At 35.6% G+C, this 17641-nt stretch overlaps 1 protein-coding gene across 7 annotated transcripts in view; it reads left to right on the top strand.

Annotated features, from left to right (window-relative positions):
- The window catches only part of RASAL2 (RAS protein activator like 2), a 414753-nt gene that overhangs the window by 135850 nt on the left and 261262 nt on the right, over positions 1-17641 (top strand). Inside the window, exon 1 of one of the 7 annotated variants that reach the window (XM_088845308.1) lies at positions 523-1608. The exons of 4 other annotated variants lie outside the window; for them this stretch is intronic. In XM_088845308.1, coding sequence (XP_088701434.1) covers positions 1008-1608 — 601 coding nt within the window. In that variant the 5' untranslated portion in view covers positions 523-1007. Of the gene's footprint in view, positions 1-522; positions 1609-17641 lie in introns of those variants that run through there. 2 more of the 7 variants (XM_088845304.1, XM_088845303.1) reach the window with 2 other exon arrangements.

Below are 17641 nucleotides of genomic sequence, written 5' to 3'. Positions count from 1 at the left end.
GATCTTGGTTCAATATAAGGTACTTTGCTTTAATAAAATTTTAAGTAGTAAGCTCTTTTTTTTTTCCTTTGGTTGCAAATAGCACAAAGAGGAATAAAGGAATTTTTTTGGTTAAATAGATAGGGAATATTTTTCCAGACAACTTATCCCAATTATATTTATAACGCAAACTTTTCCCTTTTAGAAATCATTTAAGTATGTACTTTCCTGTGTTCCAGTTCCCACAAGATGTTGCCTTAAGATTTTCCTTTTCCTTTGCTTTAAGTATCCACTATCCCTTTTTTCTGTCCACTTGTGCTTTTAAAATTCTCCCTAGTATGTTTACATTAAAAATGGTTTTATATTTTGGCATTCTTTTGTCCTTTTCCCTCATCTTTGCGGTGCCTCTTGCACAAAACCTTACCTATTGGTTGTAAAACAGTATTAACTTTGAGAGAAGTTGTGGTATAAATAGCAAGAATTTTCTTGAAATGCCAACTTTAAAAACTATTCTGAAGAGCTGTCACTTAGAGAGCAGGCTTTTAGGCAAGATTTTTCTTCTTCTTGTGGAAAGTGTGCAAGTCAGCTTGAGTACTTTCACAATCTGTTTTTAACCCAATATCATTCACATAGTGAACACTTAACTGCTATTGGTCCCCCAAAGGTATCGGGGCGGAGGGGTGTCGCTTTTATTTCACTTCTCATTTTTTTTTTTTTTAAACCATTTCCTGAAAACTCAGTGCAGAAATGTAACCTACTACAGGAAGTGAGATGATCTTCTTTTGCTGTATTCTGAAGATAATTTGCTTCAGACAGGAGATTTTGGGTGCTTGCTGAAATTTTGGAGATCTGGGAAAATGGGGGTAATAACATGACACCAGTTCTTAAGCAGCAACATCTGCTGTGGTTCAAAGCCACACAAAGAAAGCTGCTTAAGCATATGAATGTTTTGGACTGCACGGACAAGTGTGGTTCAACTGCAAAGACTGCAGAGCAAAATATTTAAAGTTTCAAGAAGTTGTTAAAAAATGGAGTCGTGGAAGATGAGCATCTTTAAGAGACAGACATCACCGTGTCCTCCAAGCTATCGAAGATCTTTCTCAGAACCTGCTTATGCACACTCAGAGATAGGAACAAGCTTAAAGAGTTATCCATGGCGTGGTCCAGTGAAAAGCAAGAGGAAGAAAAATGAACAGGCTGCTTCCAGTCTAGGAAAGCCACTGGGTGCTTATCGGTGGCAAACACACCCCAGCTTAAGGTTGAAAGGGGGCAAAAGGGAGCAATTGGAAAATAATAAAGGAGATTTGGATGAACCACAACAACAAGCAGTCCTGCCAAAGGTGGTTGGGGATAATATTTCTTCCTCTGGCAATGAAGTCCTTGGAACATCAATGGAGAAGCAGAACCTGGTAAACACTCGGTCACTTCGGGTTCCATTCAGCAGATCTCTTTCAGAGCCAGAACCCTGCTCCAGTGTCAGATTTGTTAGACGGTGGCCGACTTCAGTGGGGTCAGTGGAGTCTGAGCAGCAGGGATATTTCATCCGTGGCATTTTCTCTACTCTTTCCAATGGCTTCTCCAGGATGCTGAGTCTAAAAGGAGAGTCAACCAATGAGCCAGTAAGAAAAGGTATATTGTGATGAATAAGGGGGAAGAGGGATTTTAATTATTTGTGTTTTATAATGAATAGAACATCCTATTTGCTCATTATAAAATAATTTACTGAATTAGTGCAATTTTTAAAAAGTATTCTAGAAGCTCAATGAATGATAGTAATTAATAGTAAAAAATTTATTTAGAAGGAATTTTTTTATTATGTTATACTCTGAACTCTTCATTTTGGGGCCTGTGTAAAATTATTTGTTTTGTCTTTTACCCTTTTTAATCTCATTGATCTACTTTTGTACATTAAATGTGGTTTAGAGGGAGAAATGATCAAATCATCTCCTCATGACAAAGTTGAGAGTTAAAAGAGAATTCCTTCTATTATCTCTTCATAAAAATTGACAAATGTTATTAGAGCTATTTCGAGCTGGATTGTATTGATAGCTTTTAACAGGTAGGACTTCTGATTTGCTCATGTCTGGGTAATACACAATTTGAAAATGGAAGGAAAAGATGCAAATCTTGAATATTTAGTTTACAAAATAGAAATTTGTGATTCATTTCAGGTAACAGAATCGTCAACATTTAAAATAAACTCAGGATTTGTTTATATTTTAAAATGTTTTATACTGATGATAGTATTTCAAGCTACCAAAAGAAACCTTAAATTTTTATCTGATTGCTTTGGATGTGATTGAGCTTATCTGACGAACTACTTCAATTATGAGTTAAGACTTGTGTTTGATTTTTTTGGTTTATTTTTGAAAACCTTTACACTGATAATATTTCTATTGAATTGAGGTCAATTTTAGATATGCTCTTTCCGTTAGAAAACTTTATCTTATCTTTAATTATGAGATTGACCACATCAGCAGAAGTTTGAATTCTTTCTAAAATTGTGGAAATTGTTGAATAATTTTTGTACTAGAATACAGTTTAATTTCTTTAAAAATAATACCAGTGAAAAACTGAGTAATTTTCCAAGTATATTTGTGCCAAAAATTTAGTATGTCTCCTAAACCTTGTTTTCCCTTTAGATTTCCCTTTGCCCACTGAGTTTTAATTATACTATTAAGGACATATATTTTCTTCTTACTCAGTTTATAATTACTGAAAGTAAAGTCTTTCTTGATGTGCCTCTATTAACATCCTGTTAAAATATTTTAGAGACTAAGTTATTGCATTTCCTTGGATACTAGTATGTCTGTTCCTTGCCAGGTGATCATAGGATGATCTAAGTAAAGGAGCATCAAAGGATAAGAATTTAAAAGAAATTCTTAGAATCAGTGCCTCCCAGTGGTTAATGTGTATATATTTGATAAAAGAAATCTATAAGGTTTTTGTTTTTTGATATTTGTATTTATAATCCTTTTTGGACTTTTGTAGTTAACTTTCAGTTTTTAGCAACTTCACTAACCTGTTGGCAGCCCACTTATATGTGAGATCATATGAGAATGTTTCCTAGCTTTTTACACATTTATGGTCTACTTAAAGTGACTTCCCTGGTGGCTCAGACGATAAAGCATCTGCCTACAACGTGGGAGACCCGGGCTCGATCCCTGGGTCAGGAAGATCCTCTGGAGAAGGAAATGGCAACCCGCTCCAATATTCTTGCCTGGAAAATCCCATGGATGGAGGAGCCTGGTAGGCTACAGTCCATGGGGTCACAAAGAGTCAGACATGACTGAGTGACTAAAGTAATATAAACATTTTATATTTATTACTTCATAATATATTATACATTCTAATCATAAAAATTATGCAAATAGAGACATATTTGGAGTGAAAGGTACTATGCTAAGGGATTTCAGGTCCTAGAAGTAAAGCACAGTACATAGTGTTCCTACCTGTCAGATCAGCAGTTTTTATTTAGCAATTACTATGTATGGCATTTCCTGAGTGCTTCACAGGTGGAGAGTCAAGCTCTTAAAACAGGATACTGTTTAATGCCAAAACTGGAGCTAAATCTTGTGTGCTGTTTAGTCCCTTATTCATGTCCCACTCTTGCAACCCCATGGACTGTAGCCTGCCAGGCTCCTCTGTCCATGGGATTTCGCAGGCAAGAATACTGGAGTTGTCATTTCCTTCTCCAGGGGATCAAACCTGCTTCTCCTTCATTAGCAGGCTCATTGCCAGATGGATTCTTTACTGCTGAGCCACCTGGGTAGAGATTTCTTTTTCTCTTTGGACTATAGCTTTTGCCCAGCCTAGAGTCTCAGTTCAGTTCAGTTCAGTCGTCTAGGTTTTCTAAACTTCTGCAATTGTGAACCTTTCTTCATTTCTCATTCTCCATGGGGGAAAGAATACAATTGGCCCAGGAAATCTGAATTCTACTTCTGTCTTATGCCAATTTTCACTCATGAAATTTAATCTCTGAATTTCTCCTTACACTTTTGTGGAATAGTAATTTCTTTCTTACAAAGTGAAATTTGAAAAGATTATGTAAATTATAGTTTACATAGTATTTGTTCACAAATGCTGTGTGAGTGGAACTTGTTTTTATCAGAGTTGCTATTATTGTATTGTGGCAATGTGTGGGATTATTAGAATATAGATGTCTTTAAGAAAATTGATATATTTTAAAATTTGAAACCCACTAGTGTTTGTTACTTTTCTTCCATATGAACTGCAATATATGAGAGGCATTAAATAATATAGCATGTATTTAAAGCATTTAAAGTAATGTTTGGCACATAGCGGTTATTTAGTAATTAATATGTATATATTTACGTTGTTTTCTTTTTTTGCAGTCAAAATGTTTTTTCCCTTTTTATTGAAGTATAGTTGATTTACTATATTCGGTATATATTTGATATTATTTCTATTAAGAAAGTGAAAATATGGGGATAGATAATAATTTTTAAAAAATAATAAAGAGAAAGATGATACCCAATTATTGAATTCATTATAATTACAAAATGTAAATAAATTGTAATGTTTTCTTCTTAAATTCTGTGAGCCTGAACTTTTTCTGAGTGTATGCATATTCTGAGCATAAACAAGTAATAATTCCTTGTATCTAATAATATACCTAATAATAGCTAAATACAGTAATCTTATGCTTAAAACAATGAAATACACCATGCGTGCATGTGTGCTAAGTCACTTCAGTCATGTCTGACTCTTTGTGATGCTGTGGACTGTAGCCTGCCAGGCTCCTCTGTCCATGGGATTCTCCAGGGTACTGGAGAATACTGGAGTGGGTTGTCATGCCCTCCTTCAGAGGATCTTCCTGACCAGGGAATTGAATCCGTGTCTCTTAAGTATCCTGCATTCACAGGTGGATTCTTTACCACTAGCTCCACCTGGGAAGCCCTGAAATATACGTACTCAGGGTCAATACCTAATTGAAGAGATAAAAGCTTAAAGGTTTCACTACTGTACTTTGTTTAACCCTCCAACTGTATAATATATATTCCTTTACCTGCTGCAATATATAGATCAAATGATACAGTATAAAAACAAATAAGACTTGTGTTTCTTATAGCTAAAACTAGTTCCAGCTCTTTTGGGCCCATGTCTAATGATGTCACCATGCTTGCAATAGTGGAAGTAAATAGAAGCAACAATAAAAGAGGATTAACTAAACAGATAAATGAAAAAAATACCATATAGTCTTCATAACTGTTGGGCTTCCCACATGGCCCAGTGGTAGAGAATCTGCCTGTCAATGCAGGAGATGTAAGAGATGCAGGTTCAGTCTCTGGGTTAGGAAGATCCCCCCGAGTAGGAAATGGAATCCGCTTCAATATTCTTGCCTGAAAAATTCCATGGACAGATTATAGTCCATAGGGTTGCAAAGAGTCGTACATGACTTAGTGACTAAACAACAATGGAGATTCCTTAAAAAACTAGGAATAAAAATACCATATGAGTCAGCAATCCCAGGACTGGGTGGGCAAGTACACGCAATCCTGTTGGGTTCGGACCCCACATGGACAGAGGAGCCAGGTGGACTGCAGTCCATGGGGTCATACAGAGTTGGACATGACTGAGGGACAAACACACATACCACCCTTCTGACCTCATTTAACCTCAACTACTTCCTTAAAGGCCCACAGTCACACTGGGGCCTAGGGTTTCAACATATAAATAAACTTTAGGGTGACACAGTTCATTCCATATCACCAGGACACAAAGGTCTCACGAATAATGAGGCAATTAATGTAATGTATTAGCATAAATTTCAAAATACTATATATGTTCAAACTTAAAATAATTTGTTATAACTGCAAGGAGATCCAACCAGTCCATTCTAAAGGAGATCAATCCTGGATGTTCATTGGAGGGACTGATGCTAAAGCTGAAACTGCAATACTTTGGCCACCTCATGCGACGAGTTGACTCACTGGAAAAGACTCTGATGCTGGGAAAGGTTGGGGGCGGGAGGAGAAGGGGACGACGGAGAATGAGATGGCTGGATGGCATCACCGACTCTGTGGACATGAGTTTGAGTGTACTCCGGGAGTTGGTGATGGACAGGGAGGCCTGGCGTGCTGTGATTCATGGGGTCGTGGAGAGTCGGACATGACTGAGCGACTGAACTGAACTGAACTGAACTTTAGAGAAAAGTAGGCTATATCACTTTAAATTTATCTTAGTTTTCTCATTTTATGTGTGTTTATTTTTGAAATGGTTATGAACGGTGTAAGTTTTCCTCCTCCTTTTAAGACTATTTCATTTACATTCCCATCTACTGACCGTTAATGAAAATGTTGAGGATACTGGACACTCTGGTAATCTATTATATTGAAATGTGGAAGGCGGCTCTACTGGACACTTCAGTTGTTTATATATTTTTTCCATGACAATTTTTCCTTTTGGGTACATGCCTTACCCACCTTTTCCTGGTTTGTATTATTTCTTTGAGGATATACCAGGAATGATTATACTGTGGAATACGATTATCTTGTCGCTCGTTATGTATATTGTAAGATTTTCTGCTTGAAAACGATGAAACATTAATAATGTCTACAATAATTTATGAGTAAAATTTTCTCCCATGACTTTACCAGATTGGTAATTAAACCTGAGTTTATTATAGTTTTGTGTTTGACTCATAGCATAAGGTGAAGAAAAGGAAGAGATCTTTGGGGTTGGACTAGTGGCTTCAGGATTCTACACATGCTGTTATCTAGTTATATGCCTGAGAAAGTTTCACATAACCTTTCTGAGCTTTAATTTTGTCATCAGTAAAGTGTGGGATGATGATAACTATGTAGTAGGCCTATTAGAAATAGTAAATGAAACAAGATGCCCAGTGCTTGTTATATACTTAATTAATAAACACTTTTTAGAGTTTTTTAAAAAAGATTTATTTTTATTTTTGACTGCTCTGGGTCTTTGTGCTGTATGCAGACTTTCTCTAGTTACGGCGACCAGGAGCTACCGTTCATGCAGTGCATGGGCTTCTCATTGTGGTGGCCTCTTTTGTTGCAAAGCATGGGCTCCAGGTGCACAGGCTTCAGTAGTTGTGGCGTGAGTCTCAGTAGTTGTGGTGCTTGGGCATAGTTGCCTCACAGCATGTGGGATCTTCCTGAACCAGGGCTCAAACCCATGTCCCCTGCATTGGTAGGTGGATTCTTAACCACTGGACCACCAGGGAAGCCCAGTTTTTATGATTATTAGTTTAATAGGTATATAACATTATGATTATATTTTTATTAGTGAAGTGTCACATTTTTCTATAAAATAGATTATATTTGTAATATAATATTTGATTATTTTACAAGTAGACTTTCTTTTGTTTCTTTTGACTATCAAGTGGAATCTGAATAGATGTAGCAGTATTTCATTTTTTTCAGTTATTCTGCATTGTAGGTTTTAAAATCATTTACATTTATCCCAAATACTTTGGTTTTCAAATAAAATTTCAGCAATTTAAAAGAGTTATTCAAACCCTAAAGCATGCTTGTAATCCATCTTTGTTTCTTGATTATGTAGAAAACTTATCTTAACAGCTAGTACAAGAGAAGGCAATGGCAAGCCACTCCAGTACTCTTGCCTAGAAAAATCCCATGGATGGAGGAGCCTGGTAGGCTGTAGTCCGTGGGGTCACTAAGGGTCGCACACGACTGAGCGACTTCACTTTCACTTTTCACTTACACATTGGAGAAGGAAATGGCAACCCACTCCAGTGTTCTTGCCTGGAGAATCCCAGGGTCACGGGAGCCTGGTGGGCTGCCGTCTATGGGGTCGCACAGAGTCGGACACGACTGAAGTGACAGCAGCAGCAGCAGTACAAATATATTCTTATAGTTCATCATTTTAAAATTTAGATTTGGTTGTGTGAAGTGAGATATAGAGCTAAACAAATTATTTGTAACATTAATAACTTGTCACAAATTTCTCTCTCGTGATTTCCGTATATATTTTTAAAAAATTTTTAATTAAAATTTTTAAGTAGAAGTATAGTTGATTTATAATGTTAGTTTCTAATATAAAGCAGAGTGATTCAGATATATATATGCTTTTTCATATGCTTTTCTATTGTGGTTTATTACAGGATATTGAATATAATTCCCTATGCTATACAGTAGTCCGTGTTATTTATCTATTCTGTAAATAGTAGTTTGTATCTGCTAATCCCAGACTTTTCCTCCACTCCCTTTCCCCTTTGGTAACCATAAGTTTGCTTTCTTTGTCTGTGGGTCTATTTCTGTTTTATACATAAGTTTATTTGTTATAGTATAGATTCTACATATAAGTAATATCATACAGTGTTTGTCTTTCTCTTTCTGACTTATGTTACTTCGTATGATCATATCTGGGTCTATCCTTGTTGCTGCAGATGGCATTATTTCATTCTTTTTCATGGCTTAATAGTATTCCACACAATGGAATGACTACTACACACACACTACATCTTCCTTATCTATTTATGTGTTGATGGACGTTCAGCTTGCTTCCATGTCTTGGCTATTGTAAATAATACTGCTGTGAACATTGGCGTGTGTGTATCTTTTTGAAATAGAGTTTTTGTCTTTTCTGGTTATGTGCCCAGGAGTGGGATGGTTGGATCATATGGTAGCTCTATTTTTAGTTTTTTAAGGAACCTCAGTATTGTTTTCCATAGTGACTGCACCAGTTTATGTCCCACCAGGAGTGTTGGAGGGTTCCCTTTTCTCCATACCCTCTCCAGCATTTGTCATCTGTAGACTTTAATTATGGCCGTTTTGACCACTGTGAATTGGTACCTTATTGTAGTTTTGATTTGCATTTCTCTAATAACTAGTGATGTTGAGCATCTTCTCATTTGCCTAGTTGCCATCTGTGTATCTTCTTTGGAAAAATGTCTCTTTAGGTCTTCTACTCATTTTTTGATTGGATTGTTTGTTTTTTTGTTATTGAGTTGTATGAGCTGTTTATATATTTTGAATATTAAGCCCTTCTTGGTTGCATCATTTGCGAATACTTTCTCCCAGTCCATAGGTTATCTTTTCATTTTGTTAATTATTTCCTTTGCTGTGAAAAAAATTTGCAAGTTTGATTAGATCCCATTTGTTTATTTTTGCTTTTATTTCTATTGCTTTGGGAGACTAACTTAAGAAAACATTGATACAATTTATGTCAGAGAATATTTTGCCTATGTTTTCTTCTAGGAGTTTTATGGTGTCATGTCTTACATTTAAGTCTTTAAGCCATTTTGAGTTTTTATTGTGTATGGTGTTAAGGGAGTGTTCTAACTTCATTGATTTACATGTGGCTGTCCAGCGTTTCCAACACCACCTGCTAAACAAACTATTTTTTCTTCATTATATATCCATACCTCTTTTGTCAAAGATTAATTGCCTGTAGGTATCTGGATTTCTTTCTGGACTCTGTATTCTGTTCTTTTGATCTATGTATCTGTTTTGCTGCCAATACCACACTGCTTTGATTACTGTAACTTTATAGCATTGTCTGTCTGGGAGGGTTATGCCTGTACTTTTGTTCTTTTTTCTCAGGATTGCTTTGGTAATTCTGGGTCTTTTATGGCCCCATACAAATTTTAGGATTTTTTTTTTCTGGTTCTGTGTTTAAAATGGCATGGGTAATTTGATAGAGATAATGTTAAGTCTATAGAATTCTTTAGGCTGTATAGCCATTTTAACAATATTAATTCTTCCAATCCAAGAGCATGGGATGTTGTTCCATGTTTTGAATCATTTTCAGTTTTCATAAGCAGTGTTTTGTGGTTCTCAGCATTACAAGTCATTTATTCCTTGGTCAGATTTATTCCTAAATATTTTATTTTTTCAATGTGACTTTAAAAGGGATTCTTTACTTTCCCTTTTTGATATTTCATTGTTAGCGTAAGGAAATGCAACAGATTTCTACATGTTAATCTTGTATTCTGCTACCTTGCTGAACTCATTTATCAATCCTAGTGGTTTCTGTGTGAAAAATTTAGGGTTTTCTATATATAGAATGTCATCTGCATATAATGATAATTTTACCTTTTTTCTTCCAATTTTGATGCCTTTTATTACTTTTTTCTTATCTGATTGCTGTGGCTAGGACTTCCAATGCTATGTTGAATAGAAGTGTGAGAGTGGACATCCTTGTCTTGTTCCAGATTTTAGCAAAAAGGCTTTCAACTTTTTACTGTTGAGTATTATGTTGGCTGTGGGTTTGTCATAAATAACTTTTATTATATTGAGATATGTTCTTTCTATACCCTTTTCTGTAAGAGTTTTTAACCGTGAGTGGATGTTGAATTTTATCAAATGCTTTTCCTGTATCTATTGAGTCAATCATGTGATTTTTGTCTTTTCTTTTGTTGACGTGGTGTGACACATTAATTGATTTGTGTATGTTGAACCATCCTTTTGACCCTGGGATGAATCCAACTTGATCATGGTGTATGGTATTTTTTATGTGTGTTGGATTCAGTTTGCTAATGTTATGTTGAGAATCTTTGTGTCTGTATTTATCAAAGATGCTGGCTTGTAATTTTCTTTTATGGTAGTGTTTTTGTTTGAAATATTTGGAATGTCTTTATGTCTATTTTAAATGTTCTCTGCAGGTTCTTTTATTTCACAGATTTTTCTATTTCTAAAAGCAATAAGATGCTTTTTTCCTGCAAAATGGAATAGTCTTTTCTCCAATTATGAAAGTTTATAAAAACTCTTTAAAAACTTTGTACATAACATACCTGATTCTTTATTTTCTTTACAATGAAATAGAGTTAGTATTTCAAACATCATGAAATTGTTATTGGGATTAAGTCAGATAGTATGTGTCAAGCACTTTTAACTACTTTCTAGTAAGAGCTCAATTAATGATAGCTTTAAAATAATAATAATGCTGTGTGTTCATGAAGATACACCCTGGAATCTTTTTGTATTAGACTTAAAAAATGTTTCAGTCTTAATTATATGTTTATAAATCAATTTTGTCTAAATGTTATTTTCTAAATGTGTTCTTGGGACTTCCCTCATAACTCAGTCGGTAAAGAATCTGCCTGTGATGCAGGAGACCCAGGTTCAATTCCTGGGTCTGGAAGATACCCTGGAGAAGGAAATGACAACCCACTGCAGTATTCTTGTCTGGAAAATATCGTGGACAGAGGAGCCTGGCGGGCTACATCCATGGAGTTGCAAGAGTCGGACGCAACTTAGCGACTAAGCCACCAAATGTGTTCTCAGATTATAGGAATACTTTAAGTTCTGATTTGTTGTTTAATCAGCAGAACTGTTGCAATTTTTTCCAGTATGTAGTTTTCCCACCCAAGGGCACCATGTATGTGTGTTTGTGTCTACAAACTTCCATTTGTTCTTGACTTCTTTAATTTTTTTCATTGATAAGAAAAATAACCTTCAAATATTTTTATACTTGTGATTGGGCCCTGTTTTTATTGCATATATTATAGTTAATTTTAAAGATGGTAAGGAAGTACCTTGATATTTGTACTGAGCTATGGTTTATTACTGATTGATTATCTGGCATTTAAAATCACCTTATTTTAGAAGCAGAATATTTTAATGAAAAGATTGGTCTTTTCATTAAAGACATAAAAGACCTTTTTTAAAACTCTTTTTATGTCGTCTATTTATTTGCCAAGTAATTCTTTGTGAGTTTATATTTGACTTTTATGAGTCTGACCTTCCTCATATTTAAAGTAAGGATATTTTTTTATATTGAAAGCTTATTAAAAAGAAACATAATACAGTTGTCAAGAATCAGAGGTTTTCTTTCGAGATATTTGGGATTTAAACATGGCTTTAAAGAGAATGATTAAGGGAGGCCCTTAAAGAGAATGATTAACACCAACTTCAGTATTTACCTTTGCTGGGGAGAACTGAGGAGACATTGAAGGGAAGGAGTACATCAGTTGATGTAAGTTACTGGCATTATTTTCATTAAGGGCTGAATTACGGTTTTATGGATATTTAGTACAACAAATAATAAGACGAATGAGTTAATTAATTTACAAATCAGGCCATGCATAACTCCTTACTAATAATAGGTCGTGAATGACGAATGATAATTAAAGTGATTAAAGCATTTTAAAATTCTGTCTCTACCACTCATTAGTTAATTCAGCAAATTACTTTCTCTCTCTCTCTAAGCCTCAGTTTCCTCCTTTGTAAGACTGAGTGATACATTCTTTTATAGGCTGTCGTGAAGATTAAATGAAAGAGGATGTGTTATGTCCATAGCATGGGCTTGTCAGGTAGGAAGAACTCAGTGGAAGTTAAAACCTAGTGGTGTGTTGAAGCCAACCATGCAGAAGCCAGTTTTGTGCATCTGTTCCCAATTCCCTTAGTGACATTGCTGTGATAGCTTAAAATTAGCCACGGTTGGACTGTGTATACTCCAGAGATATTACAAATCAGCGAAGGGTGGTGGTTGGGGTAGGGGTGGATGGATATGTTTCAGGAGTTGCAGTGTTAAATGTTTAGCAACAACCACTGGTAACTCCTGTTATTATATAAGTATTTAGAGTTAATAACTAGTATTATTACAGAAAGTATGATTTTGACTCTAGATTTATTAAATATGGTTTTTCTTACATTAAGAACTTTGATATTTTAGAATATCAATTTAAGTTGAATACTGAATTGTATTAAATGCCTTATTGTCATCTATTGAATTTTTTTTTTTTTAATCATTATTTTTCCATTATTTTACTAGCATTGACTATCTAGGATAACCTATGTATGGTCAACACCTAGTTTGAAGTGTTTTTTGCTGAGGTGTGCTAGCACTTTTTTTTGGTAAATCATCTGTAACTTTGTTTCTGTCTTTGAGGTTGCACACTAATTATTTTTTTAATCTTATTTTGAATGTAATATGTCTTCCATTTTAGCCCCTTCAATAAAATGTAATCTTTTGCTGAATATTAGAGTGATAAAATACTTTCGAAATTATCTCTAGTGAATTCATTCATTCATCAATTATTTAGTGATTTTTTTGGAGATGATTTAATATTTTGCATTCACTATGATTGATAATTGTTTTAATACATCTTGTTTTATTTTATTGCTTTCAACTTTTAAATTATTTTCACATGGATTTTTCAGTATATGAATATGTGCTGAGTAAAATAGCCTCCAACATTAATAAGATTTGTATTTATTTTTGCCTTATATTTATTGATTATACCTAATAATTGGCTGAGTTTGTATTAGTAAGTAAATTAATTGATATAAATTCAGATAATTATTAGGTAGAGTCAATAAAAGGAACTTACTTGAATATTTTCATTTATTTCACTCAGAATTTGTGTGAAAGTCTTCAATTAATTTATTCTTTTTTAAAAAAAGTATTTTTTATTGAAGTATAGTTGATTTACAGTGTTGTGTTAATTAATGCTATACAGCAAAGTAATTCAGTTACACGTATACATACATTCTTTTTTTCCCAACAAATCTATTCTTAAAAGTAGAATTTTCTTGTCCTTTTTTTCTCATGCTTAAATGATCAAATTTTGCTCTTTCCATGTGGTTATGTAATTTCTGAGCAATCTGAATTAATAAAATGAAAAAAATATGTGCTTTATATGCAAAGACTTTCCTTAACAAACAACTGATTTGATTTTCTTAAAGTAGTTTAGCTTAAATCCATCAAGTCATTAAGTAAATCAATAAATTTATACGAGAGAGCCAATATACTAAGAAATAAAATTTCCCAGCTGTTTATTTATTTATCTAAAATATCCTAGTGCGTTTTTTAAAAGGAAAAAGATTATTCAGCTGTTATCTCACTCTCTCCTGGGTGAATATCTTTTTTCATGTTCATTTTCTAGAAATTTAAGTTGTTCAGTTGCTCAGTTGTGTCCGACCCTTTGTGACCCCATGAACTGCATGCAGCATGCCAGGCTTCCCTGTCCTTCACCATCTGGAGCTTGCTCAAACTCATGTCCATTGAGTTGGTGATGCCATCCAACAGTCTCCTCCTCTGTCGTCCCCTTCTCCTCCTGCCTTCAATCTTTCCTGGCCTCAGAGTCTTTTCTAGTGAGTTGGCTCTTTGCACCAGGTGGCCAAAGTATTAGAACTTCAGCTTCAGCATCAGTCCTTCCAGTGAATAATTCAGGGTTGATTTCCTTTAGGATGGACTGGTTTGATCTCCTTGCTCAAAAGCACGGGTTGTTTGGCGCTCAGCCTTCTTTATGGTCCAACTTACACATCCATACGTAACTATTGGAAAAACCATGGCTTTGACTATAACGTCTCTGCTTTTTAAGACGCTGTCTAGGTTTGTCATAGCTTTTCTTCCAAGGAATGAGTGTCTTAATTTCATGGCTGCAGTCGTCATCTGCAGTGATTTTGGAGCCTGAAATCAGTTTCCACTGTTTGCCCATCTATTTCCCATGAAATGATGGAACCATATGCTATGGTCTTAGTTTTCTGAATATTGAGCTCTAAGCCAACTTTTTCACTCTCCTCTTTCACCTTTTTCAAGAGTCTCTTTAGTTCCTCTTCGCTTTCTGCCGTGAGGGTGGTATCGTCTGCATATCTGAGGTTATTGATATTTTTCCCAGCAATCTTGATACCAGCGTGTGCATCATCCAACCTGGCATCTTGCATGACATACTCTGCATATAAGTTAAATAAGCGGGGCGACAATATACAGCCTTGATGTACTCCTTTCCCAGTCCATTGTTCCATGTTCAGTTCTAACTGTTGTTTCTGGACCTGCATACAGGTTTCTGAGAAGACTGTTAAGGTGTTCTGGTATTCCCATCTCTTTCAGAATTTTCAACAGTTTATTGTGATCCACACAGTCAAAGGCTTTAGCACAGTCAAGCAGAAGTAGATGTTTTTCTGGATCTCTTGCTTTTTCGATGATCCAGTGGCTTTTGGCAATTTGATCTCTGGTTCTTCTGCCTTTTCTAAATCTAGCTTGAACATTTGGGAGTTCTTGGTTCATGTACTGTTGAAGCCTAGCTTGGAGAATTTGATCATTACTTTGCTAGCATGTGAAATGAGTGCAATCGTGTGGTAGTTTGAACATTCTTTGGCATTGCCCTTCTTTGGATTGGAATGAAAACTGACCTTTTCCAGTCCTGTGACCACTGCTGAGTTTTCCAAATTTGCTGGCATATTGAGTACAGCACTTTGACAGTTTCATCTTTTAGGATCTGAAATAGTTTTTTAGGCTACGCCTAATAATCTTAGGTGTAGCTAACCTGCTGCTGCTGCTGCTGTTAAGTCGCTTCAGTCGTGTCTGACTGTGCGACCCCATAGATGGCAGCCTACCAGGTCCTGCCATCCTTGGAATTCTCCAGGCAAGAACACTGGAGTGGGTTGCCATTTCCTTCTCCAATGCATGAAAGTGAAAGTAAAAGTGAAGCCGTTCAGTCATGTCCAACCCTTGAGACCCCATGGACTGCAGCCCACCAGGCTCCTCCATCCATGGGATTTTCCAGGCAAGAGTACTGGAGTGGGTTGCCATTGCCTTCTCCGGTAGCTAACCTGAGCTATCTCTAAATATAGAATAGGATTTATCTATTCATCGGTATGTAATTTTGACCTGTTTCTCAGTGTTAGAATTTGTTGTTAGTTTCAGTTTCCAAAATCAGAGATTCTAGTTTTGCACCTATGCTGAGAACTGGTAGAATTCTCAATAACCATTCTAAAACTTGCCTAGTCATCCAAGTAAAACATTTTTTTGTTGTAGTTGCAGTGGGGTCATTTTTTTGTTCCTCAAGCCTATAAAGACTAGTAATTCCTTGGTTTTCAGTTGCTCATGGTTTTCCGATGATGTCTTAATAAGCAAAGTAAAGGAAAAAGAGAAAAAATAATCAGAGAAGATTTCATTTTAAATATTATGATTTTATTTCACTTGTGGAACTTTATCTTGTGACTTGCAGCAAACATTAGGCGTCTCTGGCATTTAGGTTGGAGGAAAATTAACCTGTGACTTTTTATCTTGGGGTCTGACACCTTAGAGTACCTAGATCCAGATCTCCTTTTTTTTATGGACTCCATTTTTTCTTCATCACCAGCTGCTGAGGATGATACACTCCACACTAGTTTACAGCATAGTGAAGAGGCAGACATGTAAACAGATAAATAGCAGTCCCTGAGAAGATGGCATTTGAAAGAGATTTGGATTAATGAAAAGTCTCCCTTGTTCACAAAGGAGTTAGAGGTGTTCTAGACAGAGAGAACAGTGTGAAGCCCAGGAGTGCATCAAGGGAATGGTGAGAAGTTCACAAAGTAAAAAGTGTAGAGGGTTTGGAGATGAGTAGATGTGGCTGGAAATGAAAAGTGAATGGAGGGTCAGTGTTTGAAGAGTTCTCTGCCACGTACCAAACTGAAGTTTTAATAGAGATTTTAAAGCAGGAGATAAGCTTTGTATTTTAGGAAGATAATTTCATGTTATCATGGACGGAGGACTGATGATGGAGAGATTCAATTAAATTGTGCCAGAGTGAGATGTGATAAAAGCCTGAATTAAAGTATTGATAATGATTGAGGATAGAAACTTAAAAATACTTTTTTGATGTAGATTGACAATTTGAAAAATAATTCAGAAGGCAAATAGGAATCTATAATAGGTTTTGTAGATTTAGAACACAGTGACCCCGTTAGCCAAGTCTGAGAGTAAAGAAGTAGAATAAGTTCATAGGGGAAGGCAGTAGACATGTGTTGAGTATTTTCTATATGCTCAGTTTTCCAGCCTCTGGGAACTTTCTATGTATTTATCTGGTTTAATCCTCTGAATAATCTTGTGAGGTAATTATTCTCATTATAAAAGTAAGGTAGTAGAAGTTCAGAAAATTTAAGTTACTTCCCTTAGACTACACAGCTAGTAATGCTGGTTCCAGGTCTCTCTGACTCCAAGCCACTGTTCCCACCCTCCATTTTGCAGTCCTCTTTGAGCCTGTGATGTCTGAGTTGTTTGCAAGAACATGGGAATAGCTGTCCAGTGAACACTGAGGAATAAAGGGGCTTGAGTTCCAAAGCAGAGACCAGGTCCCATATGAAGACATACATGGACATTGACCTCACTGGAGAGTATGCAGCCAGTCCTCAGGGCAGTGGAGGTTGCAGTGTGAGGGTAATGAGTGTGTCCAGACTAGCACCCTGACCTTGGCACATCTGGCCATCTAACTCCAGGCTAACCAGAGCCTGTTAGCAGAGCCACTCAACTTTTATGATTATAAACTTGAAGTTAACTCATGGTGGCAAGTTTAACATTCTTACTTTTGTTCATGCATACAGTATTTATCAATATTTAATAGCTTTATTGAGATATAATCCACATACTATACGAATTCCTTATTTAAAATTACAGCTCAATTGGGGTTTTTTTTTGAATTATGGTAATATATACATACCATAAAGTTTACCATTTTAAGATTTTAAATATTTTATTTATTTTTAAACATCTTAAAATTTGGAGTTCAGTAGAATTAAGTACATTTGCATTGTACACGCATCATCACCATTGATCTCATAGTAGTTCATCTTCCCAAACTGAAACTCCGTATCCATTAATAAGTACCTCCTCATTCTTCTCTCTCCCCAGCCCCTGAACACGTACCATTCTCCTTTCTGTCTCAGTGAGTTTGACCAGGGATTTCATATAAGTGCAATTACACAGTATTTGTCTTTTTGTTCAA

Source organism: Moschus berezovskii, chromosome 17 (genome assembly GCF_049115385.1).
Source record: "Moschus berezovskii isolate FMDL1 chromosome 17, NW_MosBer_1.0, whole genome shotgun sequence".
NCBI lineage: Eukaryota > Metazoa > Chordata > Mammalia > Artiodactyla > Moschidae > Moschus > Moschus berezovskii.
The sequence above is the reverse complement of the archived record's forward strand: the minus strand, read 5'-3'. Positions and strand labels throughout refer to the sequence as shown.